The sequence below is a fragment of the Malaclemys terrapin genome, chromosome 9, assembly GCF_027887155.1.
Source record: "Malaclemys terrapin pileata isolate rMalTer1 chromosome 9, rMalTer1.hap1, whole genome shotgun sequence".
Lineage (NCBI taxonomy): Eukaryota > Metazoa > Chordata > Testudines > Emydidae > Malaclemys > Malaclemys terrapin.
In genome coordinates this window covers 44,199,285-44,217,764 of record NC_071513.1, presented here as the reverse complement: position 1 = coordinate 44,217,764, position 18,480 = coordinate 44,199,285, and the positions used below count along the sequence as shown (strand labels likewise).

Genomic DNA, 18,480 nt, shown 5'->3' with positions numbered 1-18,480 from the left:
AGGCTACATAAGACGCACTAGCAAAATCAGTGCAAACAAATTTCATCTAGACAATGACTTGTTTGTACTGCTCTATACACTGAAATGTAAGTACAATATTTATATTCCAATTACATTGATTTATAATTATATGGTGGAAATGAGAAAGTCAGCAATTTTTCAGTAGCACCATTCTGTGACACTTTTGTCTTTTTATGTCTGATTTTGTAAGCAAGTACTTTTTAAGTGAGGTGAAACTTGGGGTATGCAAAACAAATCAGATTCCTGAAAAGGGTACAGTAGTCTGGAAAGGTTGAGAACCACTGCTGTACAACACTTCTGTTAGGAAACCAAGACACCCAGAACCCAGCTAAATTTCCTTGTCAAGTCAGAAACTTGTTGAGACTGGAAATAAGGTGTAATTTTTAGCCATTGGAACAATTTACCAAGGGTCATGGATTCTCCATCACTGACAATATTTAAATCAACATTGGATGTTTTTCCTAGATCTGCTCTAGGAATTATTTTGGGGAAGGTCTGTGGCCTGTGTTACACAGGAGATCAGAGCAGATCATCATAATGGTCCCTGCTGGCCTTGGAATCTATGAAACTGGCAACCAAGTTTAGGATATCCTTGTGCCTAATTTTCAGAGACTCTGATCATCAAGATGCATGGCTGCTCACTACCTCTGGCAAAAGTCACACACCTATTGTCTCATAGCACAAGACAACTACAAATGCAGTCCACACAAGTGAAATTTAAGTTAATTCCTGCTTGGATGTTGCACTGGTCTGTCTAAGCAAAGGCTGAAAACTGGGCTATGGCCCATGCCCAAATAAATGTGTTAGTCTCTAAGGTGCCACAAGGACTCCTCGTTGTTTTTATTCAGTAAACATATGAATTACTTCAGTAACTATGCTCAGGCAGATGCCCCCCTTAATGTGGTATGTGGAGAAGGCACATCTGCTCTTCCAAACAGACCGCAAGAGGGCACAGCAGCCAGAAGGCTTGTTCTCATTTGAGCCTCTTATGGGAGAGGACATGCTGATTGTTGCCTAGTCCCACATTTGAATTCATGTCAGAGCATGAGCCTAACCCTGGAAAGAGATGTAGCTTAGTTACAACAAACATTGTGTATTTTGGTTACAAGGATTTAGGAAAAGAACCCTTGTCCCACATCGCCCTTCCCCAATAGCTAGAGAGGTAGCCATAGGACAAGGCAGCATCTACCAAGACAGTGTACCAGCCTGATCCCACCACCAGATACTCCCAACTTGGCAGTGCTTTGCTCTCTCCCATCTTCCCAGGGAAGGCAAGTTAAATCCACAGCATAGCTGGATGGGTTGAAGCTACTCGACTGTTCTGAAGATGTCTGTGCCAAGATGAAAAGTTCAGTAATCCCCCCATAGGAAGTTTGGGGCAGATACACAGAACTCCTAGCATAGTTAATGAGACATAACATCAAGGACACAAGTGAGTAGCAATGGGTACCATAGAACCCTTGTACTAGTCTAGTTCAGGGGCCCAGCTGAAACAGTTTCCCAGCATTAAATCAGATGACCACATGCTTCAATGACCGACATAGGCTGCAACTGTGAAGTTAGTATATTGCAAATAAAACAGACATGGAGTATAGAAAGTAGTAGGTTTTTTTTTTTTAAAACATTTTTCTAAACATACAATTAGTGTGACTTTTTGCCTTTGTGAACTGCATGCAAAATGAAGACCCTTCTCTCCAGCACCCAAGTGCTAGTTACAAATTGCTCTTGAAACAATACCTTGCTCACAGAGATGCAATTGTAAAATTTGCTCTATCCTCTTAAAAAAAAATGGAGTATGGTTACCTCCCAAGTCTCTCTTGTAGTTTTAGTCTCACCTCACTGTAGCTTCTGTCAGTGCCAGCCTTTTAAAAAGTCAGATCTTGTCCATTATCCAAGTAAATTCTGTAGCTTAGATCAAAGTTTTGTTTTGGTCCTTCCCCTCAGAAAAAGTGAGACTGGGTTTGTGATTGTTCTTTTGGGAATTGACTTGTAACCAAAATCCTCAACTCTGCGATAGTTGTTTATACAAATTTAAGGTTATAAGCATAACTTCAGGATCTCCATTTTTTATGTCAAGAGCTTGCAGGAAACAGTTCAATGCATCTTGTAGTTTTCCATTGTCTTTCAGTTTCTTCCCACATTCTATTAGGGCATCATAATTATCTGGTGCATGAAGAGAATCCACAGTAGTCTGATTAGCTTTCTGGCCTGCACTCTCCTTTGAAAAGCAGTCCATTTGCTCACCAGATAGCAGCTCAGGATCACCAGTAGATTCCTCTTGAGGCTCTTCCTCAATTTCATCTGCCTCAGATATGACAGACTCTGTATCGTCTAAATAACTGGTTGTATTTTCTGTATCAAGTGTTTCTCCAATAGGTTCTTCCTCAGGCTCCACAGACTCCACACTATGCTCTTCAGCTTCTTCTACCACAAGTTCTTCTTGCACCTCATCACTATCCTCTCTTTGGCTGAGAACTCCTATGGTTTCTTCAATATCCTCAACCTGGTCCAACACTACATTAATAAGAGATCTTCTAGAAGCTGTAGACCTGTTTCCTCTTGGGGAAAAAATGGGGTCTACTATAGATGTATCACATTTGGGAGTAGATGAAGTAATCCCTATCAGAGATGGGCATAGAGGGCTGTTTAAGGGTGAGAACATTTTTTCAAGCAGATTTTCATCCAAAATCATGACTGAATTATCTTCATCTTCACTATCAGAAATAATTCTTTGAGCCCGCTTCTTTTTGCCAATAGGCATGTCATCACCACTTTCCATCAAGGCTTCACTCACTGGTAGAGAGTCATTTAGCTTATCCATGGCTACGTTACAGGAATTCTCAAAATCATCATGTTCTCTTACCCAAGAATTCATTGCAGAACTGCCATGGTTTCCTACTTGGAGATGAAAGCTTGTGTTTTCTGTGCACTCCAGTAATTTTTCCCTTTTTGAGACGTCTTGCTGTCCATCTTCAGAGTCTTCCAAAACAAGATTGAAGTCAGCCTGATACTGAGAAGATGCGATAGATGTAGCCTCCAAGCTGGCTTCACTCACATGAGACTTCTGGAGTCCACTAGGGAATTTTGATATGACGTTCAATAGACTTTTGGCTGCTACTGGAGAAGCTATCTCAGGATTTTCATTCCCATCATCTTTTGGGTTAGTAAGAGGATCATGAGTTTGAAGTGACATTTCTGCTTTTTTGTATCTTTTAGGATCGGCAATGACAGATCCATTAAACGAAGGTTGTGAAAACAGCGAAGAGGTAATTTGGACATCGTTTATGCTATGTGAGCAATTAGAGTGTCTTCTTGATTCAGGACTAGGACTCCCTTTGTTAGCAAATGCGTGAACTCCAAGGGAAGATGGTATAAAATTTGGATCAAGTTTTTGTTCAGGTTCATGTATATTGGATTGTTTCAATACCTTACTGTTAGTAAGTAATTCATTAACATCCATATTAGACACATCCTGAGCCGGCTTCGCTTCCCCTGAATCCACAATAACCAAACTTGTCATTCTAGCACTGACATTAGCAACATCTTCATCCTCTGTAAGATCAACAGCTTCATCATTTGCAGGTTCAACTAATACAGGTGGTGAAATAAAGTGATTTGTGTTAAACTCTGGTGATTTCTTTTTTGGTTGGGAAGACGATACTGGTTGTCTCAGCCACGCTCCCTCAGTATCACTTTTGATTCTCCCTATCAATTGGTCTTTGAGCTGAGATTCTAACTGGACCAGTTCTTGGGCCTTCTGTACCCTTTGTTTAATATACTGATGAGCTTCTTCATTCTCAGCCTGTTCTTCTTGAGGTATTTCTTGTGTATACATTAAGTCATGATCTGAAATGCCAAACATTTCCAGTGAGTGCAGATAAGCAATATGTTCATCCAGCTCTAAGTCAGTCTTTCTTTGGGTGGCATGCAAGGACTGCAGCTGAATCTGCGTTGCAGAGGTTCGAGTATCTCCTAATGTAAAGAGCTCCCTTAATTCCTGTTTAGTGAAATACCTAAATGGGTTCTTTTTGTCACCAGTAGTTTGTCTTATTAATGAATCCTTAAAGACTTGTCGCCTATATATTTTTTCTTCCACTGTACCACAGGTAATCAACCTATAAATCACTACATTTTCTTTTTGTCCAATCCTATAAGCTCTGTCCACAGCTTGGGCATCAGTAGCTGGATTCCAACTGGGATCAAAGATCACCACTCTGCTAGCTGCCGTTAAGGTTATGCCAACACCACCTACTTGTGTAGTAAGCAAAAAGACAGAGTAATCCTTATTACTCTGAAACACACCAATCCTCCTCTCTCGTTCCACTAAGTGTGTCACTGTTCCATCAATACGCATGGTCCTAAAATTTCTGTGAATTAAAATGCGCTCTAAGATATCCAGCATTTTTCTTGATTGAGAAAATACCAAAGTTCTATGCCCCTCCTCTTGCAGCCTTTCTAGAAGTCCCATGAGGAACAGCAATTTCCCAGACTCCTGAATCAGAATCTCATCAGAGAGATGATCAATTTTGTTAGCTCCTGAAAATGCATCCCCTTCATTCTCATCATCCTGCTCAGAGTAACCACCTCCTTCCAAGCCAAGTTGGCTACATGCTCGTGCTGACAATAACCTGGGGTGATCACATAGTTTCTTTAAGACATTCAGCTCAGCCAAAGGTGACCGCGTTGTCATTAACACCTCCTTCACATGATCCAAAGAGAGAAAGTTCCTGTATATTTCTTCTTGAACTGGTGCTAAATACACCCACACAATGAAGTCATTTTTCCTGGTAAGAGAAGGCATTACAGGAGCAATGTTCTTACTCTGAACTTCAGGAAGATGGGTTTTCACTTCATCAGACTTGTACTTCTTTTGTAGGTCTTCTTTAGTTCTTCGGAGAAAGTATGGTTTTATAATGGTCATTAGATTTTCAGAGATCTTAAGTCCAAGTGCTTTCTCTCCTGGAGTCGCATCTTTCTCCCTTGCCCTTGTAATAGGATTCTCATATTCCATTTTAAAGGTCTTCGCTGTTCCTAGGAGGGACCCCTGACATGCAAAGTCAAACAAGGACCACATCTCACGCAGATTATTTTGGACTGGTGTCCCTGTGAGGAGGATGCGATTTTTTGCAGGAATAGCATATACAGATTTAGTGGTTTTAGCAGATGGGGACTTAATTTTATGGGCTTCATCAAGAATAATATAGTCCCAGACAAACTCTCGTCCACTAAGGCTAGAAAGCTGCTGCCAGTTATTGATCAGCATTTGATATGTTGTGATCACTATGCCATTCTTTCTTTGGATTCTCTCTAGTTTTCTGTTACGCTCAGTCTTGCTGGTGCCATGAAAGTCTTTCACCCTCAGTCCTGGAGTCCACTTGGCAAACTCTCTTATCCAGTTACTAACAAGGGTGGTTGGCATGACTAGCAGTACAAACTGTATGAGTTCAGCATCAAACATCCCAGAAAGGAATGCAATGATCTGGATAGTCTTTCCCAAACCCATGTCATCTGCCAATATACCTCCTTGCCTTCCATCACGGTAGAGGCTGTATAGGAAGGCCACACCTTCTCTCTGATACTCAAAGAGTTTGTTGTGCATCTCTCCATAGATCATTAGACCACTGTTACATACATCCACAAATCCCTGCTCTTCCTCTGTGGCAAGTGCCAGCTCTGCAAGCGTTTCCTCAAGCCTTTTGATTCTGCTCCTCAGCTTTTCACTGGGATGAATTTCATTTGCAAGATTGAAGAGTTTAAGAGACTCTTCCAGATTTCCATTCCTGGCCTCTTCTTTTGCCTGAGTCACATACCTGTAGAACACAAAACAAAGGAACAGTATTTGCAGGAGTCAAACAATTAACACAAACATGCACAAGTCCATTTGTTTTAACATTATTAAGTCTGTTGTTTGTACAGCACTTTGAATATATTAACTATCCAAGAACTTCATTATAGCAGAACAGCTGCTTTGCCATAGTTAAGGTGAAGACCGGCTTTCTGTTTAAAAGATTGACTGTTCTAAGTGCTCTAAACGCTATACAGTTAATCAGATTGCCTTGAAATTTAGTTTTCCTCATGGGGGGCACAGGATACAGTCAGTGATCCAAATTTGAGGGCATTTGACCCAGAGGTTGCTAAGGGAAAATAAAAACAAAACAGATTTTTTTAAAGTTGACATGATCTGGCAACTTTTTTTGCCCACAGCTAGAGATCAAACCAGGGCTCAGATTATCACACCAGGGTCAAAAACACTTGAGAGTATCCCAACAGAGCACATGGCACCCAACAGCACTTTGAGGGGGAAGTCAAACTAAAATATTATTTGAAAAAGAGTTTCTCTCTCCACTCTTGCACACTACAGCTCACTTGCCCATTTACACACCTACAGAATTACAGTGAACATGTGCAGAGAGGGTCTAACCATTTGGAAAACCACTTCCATATCACAGGACCTGGGTGTCTGTGAGGATATGTTATAGTAATCAAATCTGTGCACCAACCCATGCACTGTTCTTCAAATCCAACCCAGAGTAATATCTGAAGTAAAAAAGCAGGCATGCTGCTCCAGTTTACCTCCATCAAAGGGGGATTTCTATTTTTGGGAAATGTAATCTAAGTACAGCAGAATACTCAGCAGATGCTGAAATTGTTTTTGAAAGAAAATAAATTACACATGCAAATGGTTACTGGGAGGGGAAGGTGATTAAGGATGCAAGAGTACGTGGGAAGAGAGGTTTGGGTCTCCAGTGAGCAATGGGAGTATTATGGCAGGTAGATAAATGAGAATGGGTGGGAGAGGAGGGAAGGAGTTGGGGGACTCAGGTGAAGGATTGGGGAAGTAGGAGGGGAGAAGACAGGAGAGGTTGGGGAATATGAGGTGTAGCAGAGGAAGTTGGGGGTTTAGGGGTGGGGCTGTCAGTCTTGAATTCTCCCCTTTCTTGTATGTGCTGGGATTGGGGGAGCCCTACCCCTCTGCAGGGGGACTGAGCCCCCTACCTGTTATATGTTCTAAAGTCTGGGGGACCCTGCTCCCCCTGGGATGTCTGAGTCCCTCTCCCTGCCCCTCCATGTGAGCTGGGATTTGGGGCGCAGGGAATGAAGGTAACAAATTTAAACATCTGAAATCCAGAAAATAGTTAAGATACATATTCCCCCTGTGTGGGGTGGAGGGATGCAGGCGGAGAGCTAGGGAAGCCTGGCTGAAGCAGGGGAAGGAGTCCCAGCTGGGGGTGAGGAGAGGGAGTGAGGGGCCCAGCAGAGTGCTCAGCTTGTGCTACATAACCAGGTAGCTTGAGGCCCTCCAGTAATAGTCTGTGACAGATGTGTGTGCAGCAGCGCTGGGCAGGAGACAACAAAGAGCAACTTCAGACATGTCCCTGGTTTCTGCAGGGCCAGCTCATGGCTTAGTGCAGTGGTTCTCCAACTTTTGTACTAGCGACCCCTTTCACACAGCAAGCTGGAGTATGACCCCCCCCTTATAAATTAAAAAAACATTTTTATATATTTAACACCATTATAAATGCTGGATGCAAAGCAGGGTTTGGGGTGGCGGCTGACAACTCACGACCCCCCATGTAATAACCTCATGACCCCCTGAGGGGTCCCGACCCCCTGGCTTAGTGGGACGGGGAGGGGCGGGCAGGGAGTGGAGGAGATACACCACCCTGCTTTCACCTGCTGACAGTTACTGTAACAAGCCTGCTTTCACCTGCTGACAGTTACTGTAACAAGCCTGCCATAAATCTGTCAGGATTTGGGACATAGAGCACGGATGAGATTTCTGTGAGCAATCACAGCCCAGCCCCACCTCCCGGCGGAAGGAGCACTGAGCTAGGACCATGCCAGGTTCTACGGCTGGGTGGCCTCGGGCGAGTAGCCTCTCCGTGCCTCAGTTTTCTCTCTGTACAACGGGAGAAGGCAGTAGAGCTCCGTGAGCCCCACTGCGGACCCAGGGGGGGCCCAGCCCTGCCCCTGGCTCACACGCGAGGGAGCGAAGGCACGCGCCAGGCTGAGGCAGAGCAATGGAAACGGGTAGCCCGCGGCGCTGACGCCAGAGCCCCGCCTGCCGGTGCCCCGGCCTCACCTCTCGTAGAGCCCCGCCGGGCCGGGCCCCGCCATAGCGCGCTGCTCAGGGAAGACAGCGGCCCGCCGGTCGCCGCACGATCTTTCAAAATGCCCGCCGCCTTCCCGACCTGCCCTGCGTGCGGCCGCCCCGTCAGCCTATCATCCGCGGCATGCAAATGAAAGCCGGTAACATCAGCCAATCGGCGCTTCCCGGCCGCCGCAAGGGGAAGAGCCACGATGAGTCCTGGCAAGGGAGTGGAGGAAGACCGCGGGGACAGAGGTCGCGGGAAGAAGGCGAAGGGGTCAGAGGGGGCTGTGTGGACTGCGATTGATATTTTCTGTGGGTCAATGGAGCGTGATAGAAAAAAGGTTCCCCACCCATGTCCTTAGGTTTTCAGTCAGAAACCAATGGGAGTTAGGAGCCTACCAACCTTTGAGTATCTGGACCAGATTGTTCCTTTCAGTGTGTTCTCTGTCACTCAGACTAGCTCTCAAGGTCTCCCAGCACACACCTGGATGATCTGACGAGAGTGATCCCAAAAGAGGGAAATGGTGTCGGTCAGTGGTTTTCAAACTGTGGATCGCAACCCAGTACTAGGTTATGGAATGTAAGGCAGCGGGTCGTGGCAGCTTTGGTTAGCACCGCTGACTGGGCAGTTGAAAGTCCCGTTGGATGTGCTGCCCGGTTAAGGCAGGCTAGTTTCTACCTGTTCTGACACTGCGCTGCCCCCAGAAGTAGCCAGCAACAAGTCCAGCTCCTAGGCAAGGGAGCCGCAGGACTCCATGTGCTGCCCCGAGCACTGGCTCTGCACTCCCATTGGCCAGGAACCCGCCAATGGGAGGTGGGGGGTGCCTGCAGGTGAATGCCACTTGTGCACCTCTGCCTAGAAGCTAGACCTGCTGCTGGCCACTTCCAGGGTGCAGCGTGGTCCGCGGTGCCAAGACAGGCAGGAAACCTGCCTTAGCACCCACTCTGTGCCACTGACCGGGAGCCGCCTGAGGTAAGTCTATGCCTCAATACCCTGCCCCAGCCCTGAGGCCCTTTCCTGCATCCCAAATCCTGGCCCCAGCCCAGAGCCCCCTCCCACATCCTGAGCCCTCATTCCTGGCCCCACCCTGCAGCCCTCACCCCTGCACCCCAACCCTCTACCCTAGCCCTGAATCCCTCCCAAACCCCTCATCCCCAGCTCCATTGGGTCATGGGCATCAATAATTTTCTTTAACTGGGTCGCCAGAAAAAAAGTTTGAAAACCACTGGTGTAGGTGATCTGGATAGGAGGGCAGGGTTAAAAGGAGAAAGCTACAGTGTTGCCATGTTTCAGAGTAGCAGCCCTGTTAGTCTGTATCTGCAAAAAGAACAGGAGTACTTGTGGCACCTTAGAGACTAACAAATTTATTTGAGCATAAGCTCTAGTGTTGCCATGGTCATTTTTGGAAAAGTCCCAGGTTGGCCATGGTACAAAAGGCAATAGTAACTGAAATAGAGGATTTTTTGGCCCTAGGAACCAGAATGCTAGAAAGTTGTGAATATAATCATTAGTCCTTCGAGTGATTACATATATCCATTCTACTTCAGGTACGTGCACACCCAGTGCACCAGAGTCGGAGATTTTTCCCTTAGCGATACCCATTGGGGTGGTGCATTTGGTCTCTGCATCCTTGTGCTGCTGCACAATCAAGAAAAAGACCGAGCCATCCCCGACCCCCCATCAATTCCTTCTTACTGCTCGAGATTGGTAGTCAGGGCTGTGACGTTGCACTCCATATGTTTTATGAAAATACACTTATGAATGTGACTATGATGTAACTGGAATATGCTTTATGCAAAAAGTCTCTTGTAAGGTATCATTACAAAGTTTATCTATGAGTGTGTTCATCCTATTTGTTTGCATGTATTATTTCTATGTCTGGAGTTAGGAGAATAAGATATAAACTTGTATTACTGATGTAAACATATTAAGTGGAAGCCATTAAGGGTGCTTCAGAATCAATGAACTGTAAATGGCTCTGTTTACTTGCAAACTTTCCTGTGTACATGTAGGCCAGCCCAGGAAGAATGGAAGCTGGGATCTCACTGTAACATGTGACTGTGTCACATGATGCTGGAATCCATCTTAATCCTTGTGCTTTTCCATTGATGAGGTGGGGATGGGGACAAGCACAGACAAAAGATTCCCACCTTGTGCCAAAGCTATAAAAGGGGGTGGAGCAGGACAAAGGGGGCTGCCAGTCATGAGAAAACCCCTGCTTACCACCTGAGATGTCTGCTGGAACTAACAAGGACTGTAACGGGGGAAAAGATTGGGCCCAGACTAGGAAGGAGTCTAGCCTGTGAAAGAAGCTTATTGGAACATCTCTGAGGGTGAGATATTATCTGTAATCAGTTTCTTAATGTGTTAGGCTTAGACTTGCATGTTTTTGCTTTATTTTGCTTGGTGACTTACTTTGTTCCATCTGTTATTACTTGAAGCCACTTAAATCCTACTTTTTATACTTAATATCACTTTTGTTTATTAATAAACCTAGAGTGATTAATACCTGGGGGAGCAAACAGCTGTGCATATCTCCCTATCAGTGTTACAGAGGGCAGACAATTTATGAATTTACCCCATATAAGCTTTATACAGAGTAAAACAGATTTATTTGGAGTTCAGGCTCCCAGAAAGGCTGAACACTGGGAAAGTCCCTGTTAACTGAGAAGCCCCTGGGCTGAGTGAATCTCAGCTTCAGTGAACTGCAGAGAGGCATGGCCCAACCTCTGGGTCTGTGCTGGAGCTGACTGGAGTGTCTAACTCAGCAAGACAGGAGTGGAGGGGCGCCTGTTCTGGCAGGAGGGTTGTTCTCCATGGTATCCCAGCTCATCGAGTGACAGTCTTGAGGGGAGTCTCTGTGACCAAACCCGTCACAAGGGCATGTCAGCTTGCTACTGTGAATTTTCTCCTTCCAGAGGGCTTATCTCCTGTCTGTAAATAGTTAGTAGTACTCAGTGCAGGTTTTCTTTATTTTTTCTTTATCAGTTTTGGACATCGGATCCCTACTATACAAGGAGTACCGTTGACCAGTACTGGGGTATGTCTCAATCTCTGCACTTTAAGCTTGTGCTGGCTGTAAAAAATTTATGCCGATGAGTTACCCTCATTCCAGGTACTTAAAGTGCCTTGATGAGGGTCACAGCTGAGACGGTTGCCTGATATGCAGGGACTTCCAACCCCTGATGAAGCAAGATAGGGGGTGAGACTGTGTCACCTTCTTATGGAGGCTGTCCTGCATCCACCTTCTGTCACGCTGTCTGGAATGGCTCACAACTGTGAATGCCGACCTCAGGGCATACTGTCAGAAAACAGGGCAGATACCTCCAGCTGGTGGTGTATTCTATAATTAGATTTCACCAAGCCAGTAACAGATATAATCTCCTGGAACTTTATACCAGTCTTACCATGGAGTCACAGACAGTCCCCTGAGACTCTCAGTGGTTTTCAACCTATTTACCATTGTGGGTCACATATGCTGTCCACAATGTGTTATGTAGTCCACATCTAATACTACCTGTATGACCCTGAGGATGTCACATGGGCCGCAGCTGTGTGCTGATTGGGCTTCAAGCAGGCCACAGGTTGAGAACTGATAAAAGGTCACTTAAACCAAAAATCACACCACATAAGGTTGTTCCCAGTCCCAGGAGACCAGTGATTTACCCCAGATCAATTGGTACTCTAGATCTTACGCTAGAAACAATGCTGATAGCCAGTTCTATAGTAAACTAAATAAAGGTTTATTAGCTAAGAAAAGGAAATGAGTGAGAGGTTAAAGCAGGTAAAATATATGTATAGGTAAGTCACTGTAATTCCAAATGGTGGCAGTGATGTAATAAACTGTGAGTTTCCAAAAAGTCCTTTCAGGGTTCCCAGATTGTCTCTGGGGATATCAGTTTTGCATTTGGTACACTTCCCTGTAAAAGTCCAAACAGTCCAGAGATGAAGGGTCTTTCCCTGAATTCATACTTCGAGCTTCTTCTCACAGAAAACAAGCTGACAGGCTCATTACCCACAAGGGCTTTTCCTTTGATGACAGAGAGCGAGGAACACATTTTGAGTCTTTAACCTCCAATCATCACACACAATGATCACTTGCTTTGAAATTAGCTCTTTTCTGTTCTTCATTTGCATTCCACAAGGCACAGGTGCCCACTTCCCCTCTGCCCTGTGGGTGCTCCACCCCCCCCCATAGTCCCATCCCTATCCCACCCTCACGCTGCCCCAATTCTACTCATTTCCCCCAAGTCCCCATCCTTGCTACGCTTCCTCCACAGAGCGCGCCGCTTCCCCCCTCCCTCCTGGAAAGTCCTAAGCACTGCCAAACAGCTGTTAGGCGGCGGGTGGGAAGTGCTGGGAGGGAGGGGGGGAGGAGCGGCGATGCGGTGAGCTCTGGGGAGAAGGAGGAAGGGATAGGGGTGGGGTTGGCTGCCGATGGGTGCAGAGTACCCGCTAATTTTTCCCCATGGGTCCTGCAGCCCCGCAGCACCCACGGAGTCGGCACCTATGCCACAAGGCCTCTTCCTGTTTCATGGGTTGTTTAGTTACAGTGGTATACACAACGAAAATGTTTGCTACTACATTATAACAGGATACAGATAAGTAAAAATAATGCAAGTAACATCCCGTTTGTTTTCATGAAGTTTAAACACCAACTACACTCTTATACATTTAACAATTACTTTGACCTATATTAATACACAAGTGAGTTGGCTTGGGGCTTTGGCCTGAGCTGGCACCTGGTCTGCCAGCGTCACACCTTCCTGCTTGGGGAAGGTACTGAGTACTTCTAGCTCAGTTAGGAGTGCCCCTCCAGACATTGCGGAGAGTCAGCACTGAGCCCCTTGTCCAGTGCAGAGAAAGAAACACAGACCGCATTCCTCAAAGGAGCCAAGCCACTCTAGGAGGTCAAGGTCCCTTGTACTGTCCATCGGGAAACAAGCAGGAACACAAGGCAAAGCATCCCCTGTGAAGAGACTCTGCCCAGAACCCTAGTCAAGGGTTATCGACCTGGTACTGGTGCCTGGGCCATTAAGGCTGACCCCTGCTGTGGTACGGATCCCTTCAATGATACAACAGCAGCAGCAGGGAAATCTCTCAGTACCAGGCAGTGGCATTGGAACAATTTTTATAGTGGGGGTGCTGAAAGCTATTAAACAAACCTGTAAACCCAGGATATCAGAAAAACCATTTCAAGCCAGGGGTGCTGCTGCACCCCTAGTTCCAAGAAACGTCCGAGGCCTATGCAGCAGCATGGCATCAGCTCTGTCTCTTGATGCTGGATTCTCCAGTAGTACAGGAGACAAACTGGCTGGAATTGCTTGATCCTCGGGCTTCTGTGATCCCAGGAACCCCTAAATGCCAACTAGCAGAGGGTTCCCCATACCGTAACTCACCTCAAATCTGATACATTCATTGCCTCAACACACTCTTATCATAAATATATCACAAAGGTGTCATGTAAGGTATGAGATGTAAACAAGTGACACACTGATCCCAAAATCATTGCATGATGTACATATGGGTTGTGCATGAGTTATAGATGTGTGCTGGAAATATGTTCTTAATAAAACTAACCTACCCTAGATAAATGAATGTGTATTTACCTGTCTGACAGGCTTGGTTACAGGCAAAGAACAATTAAAATGTGATTATGTATAAGGTAAACAAAGCCACCAAACTAAACAAGTGGGGGAGAAAACTATTCAACAGAATTTGCACCCCAGGAAGACTTCCTGGCTCTTCAGGCAGAGACCATGGATAAGAGACGCAAAAAAGACTCAGTGGCAGGGAGAGCACAGCAGGCTGGGAGTCAGAGGCACTGGGAGACATTTGTGAGGCCCCATGAAAGGAGCAGTAAGGCAGGATTGAGGTACGTTAGCAAAGGTTTGTGGGGACCTGGCCTAAATCAAAGGTGCTGTTGGATTTTGAGGGCCTGACGCAGTTGCTTCTGGGGTAAGACCAGGGAGCTGATCTGCTCATCCACCACCCAGTGACCCAGCCTCTCCCTTAAGAAGTAGGCAAGCCTTCTTATCTTGCCTAATGGGTCCTGATTGGCTACTGCTTCCTCCCAGCCCTTTCAGCCACCAGAGGACCAAGTCTTGTTAGTTCTGCCAGTACCAGAGCTTGGAGTTCTGAACTCACTGCCCCTCTTTCCTACATGACAATTCTCTGTGGGTGGGTGTGTCAGGGCAGTGACGCCTCCAGCAGGGGCAGAGAAGGCCGGGTACACCACGTCACAGGACCAAGATGGAAACAGCAGGGAGTGCTGTGGCCCTGGACAGTGTTTGCACTGGCAGCAGTTTGGAGGACATACACACTGCTGTATCTCAGGACAGATGTGAGGGCAGAGCTTTTCTGGGAGCCCAAGACTGCACTTACAGGGATGCTATGAGGCCAGGATTCAGGTGCACTGAGCTGCATGCATAGCACCCTCCTGTGGTACATCCTGTAACTGTCTCTAGTCCATGCTATTAGCCCCTCACTCTTGCAATCATAAATAACTAACTTTCCACAACTATTTAGAGAGAGAGAGACGGTAACATTTCAAACAGGACAGTGAAAAACTTCAGAACCTGGCAGTGATGTGCACACACACATGTGCATGTAACATGAGGGGTGTGTGTGTGTGTACGTACACCAGGGTGTCCCAGATCAGTGTAGTATCAGCAGGCACCTAGCTGCAGGATGTGACCTGCTGGGCTGCAGTGATTTGTCCCATGCTCTCAGTGCCAGAGCTATCTCCTGCATTTGTACATCTTCAGCCACTAACACGGTCCCGTTGGGGTTGTTCACTGACTGGTCACTGCGGGAGAACCTTGTTTTACTGAGTAAGCTGCATGTCAGGACCCTGTTTGATCATTTTCCTCATGGGCCTGAGTCAATTTGCAATGAAAGGCTCTGCCATTTCTTCACCAGCTTGGGTGTGGATGGCGCGGTGGTTCAGTATGGCTTCAGATTCACAATTCAAGGCCAGTCACAAACAACGGCCCTGCTTCTTGAGCAAGGGCCAGCCTCTCTGCCGAGTACCTGTGACCTCAGTATCCTGCCAGTCATCAATAAGTAACAAGCAGGGGACGGGGGGGGGGGGAGAGGAGAGGGGAACTTCTTGTGACCTCACAGTCCCACCAAGCCATGACTTCCTCATAGGCACAAGCCATTGACCATGTAACTACGAGGGACAGGAACCGTCCCATTCATCCAAATGGCATGGGGATGATTTATTTCAGGCCAGCCCTCCTGCCTGTCCACTTCTGCCAGCACATTGACTCATGTGACACCACTGGGCTTCCCACCAGTTTATCTTCCTAAAACAATGTGCCTTCCAACTGTCATCAGGATCCCTGGATGTACAGGATGCAGCTCCATCCAGAATGAGCACTCAGCAAGGGAATGGCAGTGGCATTAGGAGATAGACATTAGGAGGCCAAGAGCTTAGCAGTGTTCAAAGCAGTGTTGCATAGCAAGATTATCCAAAGTTAGAGTGGTGAGGGTGCCAAATAATCAAATAATGCAGTGGTTCGGAAGGGAGTTAAACTCTTGTGAATCAGGGCATAAGCCAACCTCTAAACCATTTTTTTGCAGGGGGAGATTTGAGGTTTTCAGCCACATTACAAAATTGCTATAGAAACAGACCAAGATGGTTCATTAATTTTAATACCAGGAGGGACCACTATAGTCATCTAGTTTGTCCTTCTACGTAACACAGGCTATAGAAATTCCTCCATCAGCTCCCACAACTAGTGGTTGTATTAGAGTACATGTTTTAGAAAGATAGTTACTCTCCAAATGCTTGGAGAATCCCTCAGGAAGCTGTTCCAATAGTTAACTACCTACCTCTTGTTAAAAATCTGCATCTCAAACCCAGCACAGTACTCCCCTAGGCACAGTGACCAAGATAAGGGCAACCTGGAGAGGGATAAGTACTGGCTGCAGCTTAAGGAAAGGAAACTATCACAGAGCAGGAGCTGATGCAACGGCAGGAAAAGAAGCAGCCAAAGAGAGCGGGGTGAAGATCCGGCTACGTGTTTGCAAAGTCTCGACACCAGGAAGAGCTTCCCTAAAATACCTGTCCATTCTTTCACCTTTTACATCTTCTCACATAATAATAATAATAAAAAAACAAAACAACACCTTTGGGGGTGGGTGGTTCCAGGAACACTTTAACCTACAATGATAAAAACTAGTTTCACTCCTTCATACTTACTTGAATGACACAGAGATGATTTTATGAAAAGCAACAGAGGATCCTGTGGCACCTTTAAGACTAACAGAAGTATTGGGAGCATAAGCTTTCGTGGGTAAGAATCTCACTTCTTCAGATGCAAGTAATGGAAATCTCCAGAGGCAGGTATAAATCAGTATGGAGATAACGAGGTTAGTTCAATCAGGGAGGGTGAGGTGCTCTGCTAGCAGTTGAGGTGTGAACACCAAGGGAGAAGAAACTGCTTCTGTAGTTGGATAGCCATTCACAGTCTTTGTTTAATCCTGATCTGATGGTGTCAAATTTGCAAATGAACTGGAGCTCAGCAGTTTCTCTTTGGAGTCTGGTCCTGAAGTTTTTTTGCTGTAAGATGGCTACCTTTACATCTGCTATTGTGTGACCAGGGAGGTTAAAGTGTTCTCCTACAGGTTTTTGTATATTGCCATTCCTGATATCTGACTTGCGTCCATTTATCCTCTTGCGTAGTGACTGTCCAGTTTGGCCAATGTACGTAGCAGAGGAGCATTGCTGGCATATGATGGCATATATAACATTGGTGGACGTGCAGGTTAATGAGCCGGTGATGTTGTAGCTGATCTGGTTAGGTCCTGTGATGGTGTTGCTGGTGTAGATATGTGGGCAGAGTTGGCATCGAGGTTTGTTGCATGGGTTGGTTCCTGAGTTAGAGTTGTTATGGTGCGGTGCGTGGTTGCTGGTGAGAATATGCTTAAGGTTGGCAGGTTGTCTGTGGGCGAGGACTGGCCTGCCTCCCAAGGTCTGTGAAAGTGAGGGATCATTGTCCAGGATGGGTTGTAGATCACTTATGATGCGTTGGAGAGGTTTAAGCTGAGGACTGTAGGTGATGGCCAGTGGAGTTCTGTTGGTTTCTTTTTTGGGCCTGTCTTGTAACAGGAGGCTTCTGGGTACACCTCTGGCTCTGTTGATTTGTTTCTTTATTTCCTTGTGTGGGTATTGTAGTTCTGAGAATGCTTGGTGAAGATCTTGTAGGTGTTGGTCTCTGTTTGAGGGGTTGGAGCAGATGCGATTGTACCTCAGTGCTTGGCTGTAGACGATGGATCACGTGATGTGACCAGGGTGGAAGCTGGAGGCATGAAGGTAGGCGTAGCGGTCGGTGGGTTTTCGGTATAGGGTGGTGTTAATGTGGCCATCGCTTATTTGTACGGTGGTGTCTAGGAAGTGGACCTCCCGTGTAGATTGGTCCAGGCTGAGGTTGATGGTAGAGTGGAAGCTGTTGAAATCATGGTGGAATTCTTCCAGGGTCTCCTTCCCATGGGTCCAGATGATGAAGATGTCATCAATAGCGTAGGTAGAGAAGGGGCATGAGTATATGAGAGCTGAGGAAGCGTTGTTCCAGGTCAGCCATAAAAATGTTGGCATATTGTGGGGCCATGCGGGTGCCCATAGCGGTGCCACTGGTCTGGAGGTATATATTGTCACCAAATTTGAAATAATTGTGCGTGAGGATAAAGTCACAGAGCTCAGCAATAAGTTGTGCTGTGTCATCATCAGGGATACTGTTCCTGACAGCTTGTATTCCATCTGTGTGTGGGATGTTTGTGTAGAGAGCCTCTACATCCATGGTGGCTAGGATGGTGTTTTCTGGGAGGTCACCAATGCATTGTGACTGAACCAGGGAATAATTTGTCAGGAGTCTCTGGATAGGATGTAGCAGTATTTTTATTTGGTAATAACTGCAAATATTTCCACAAGTCATCACCAGGGCTGCCTAGGGTTTGAACAGCTGAGCCAATATCTGCAATTTGGTTCTCATTTCAGAGCAGGGTTACCAAGCTTTTCATCCCTATTAAATATGGAAACCCAAAAGGCAGCTTAAATGAGTGTTGGGGAGCGACTTCTAGCTTCATAATAAATCCTGCTGTAGGAACCCAGCATTTCACAGGCACTGCCTGGGAATCACTCAGCGATTGCACCCTTTTCTGCAGGGCAGAGACACACGTCATTATCATTGCTGTAGGTGGCATGGCAAGCTCATTGGGAGAGTTCTAGAGCCTCCATGTTTGTAGCAGGGCTTTGCAACCAGTCCTGGTGAAAAGAAGAACAGGAGTACTTGTGGCACCTTAGAGACTAACAAATTTATTAGAGCATAAGCTTTCGTGGACTACAGCCCACTTCTTCGGA

At 46.1% G+C, this 18,480-nt stretch overlaps 1 protein-coding gene across 2 annotated transcripts; it reads right to left on the bottom strand.

Annotated features, from left to right (window-relative positions):
* Positions 1-1,678: 1,678 nt before the first annotated feature.
* Positions 1,679-16,491, bottom strand: ERCC6L (ERCC excision repair 6 like, spindle assembly checkpoint helicase). 2 transcript variants are annotated; one of them, XM_054038952.1, is made up of 2 exons: positions 16,324-16,491; positions 1,679-5,831 (listed from the first exon to the last, which is right to left on the bottom strand). In XM_054038952.1, the coding sequence occupies exon 2, from the start codon at positions 5,633-5,635 to the stop codon at positions 2,024-2,026; it is 3,612 nt and encodes a 1,203-aa protein (XP_053894927.1). In that variant the 5' UTR covers positions 5,636-5,831; positions 16,324-16,491; the 3' UTR covers positions 1,679-2,023. The 2 variants fall into 2 exon arrangements, with proteins under 2 accessions (XP_053894927.1, XP_053894926.1); XM_054038951.1 differs by lacking the exon at positions 16,324-16,491 and adding an exon at positions 8,105-8,159.
* Between the last annotated feature and the right edge of the window lie 1,989 nt (positions 16,492-18,480).

Coding starts and splice junctions, on each gene's coding strand:
- ERCC6L (XM_054038951.1), bottom strand. CDS start 8,139: ATGGCGGGGCCCGGCCCGGCGGGGCTCTACGAGAG. Junction 5,832..8,104: donor CCGGCGGGGCTCTACGAGAG/GTGAGGCCGGGG, acceptor TGTGTTCTACAG/GTATGTGACTCAGGCAAAAG.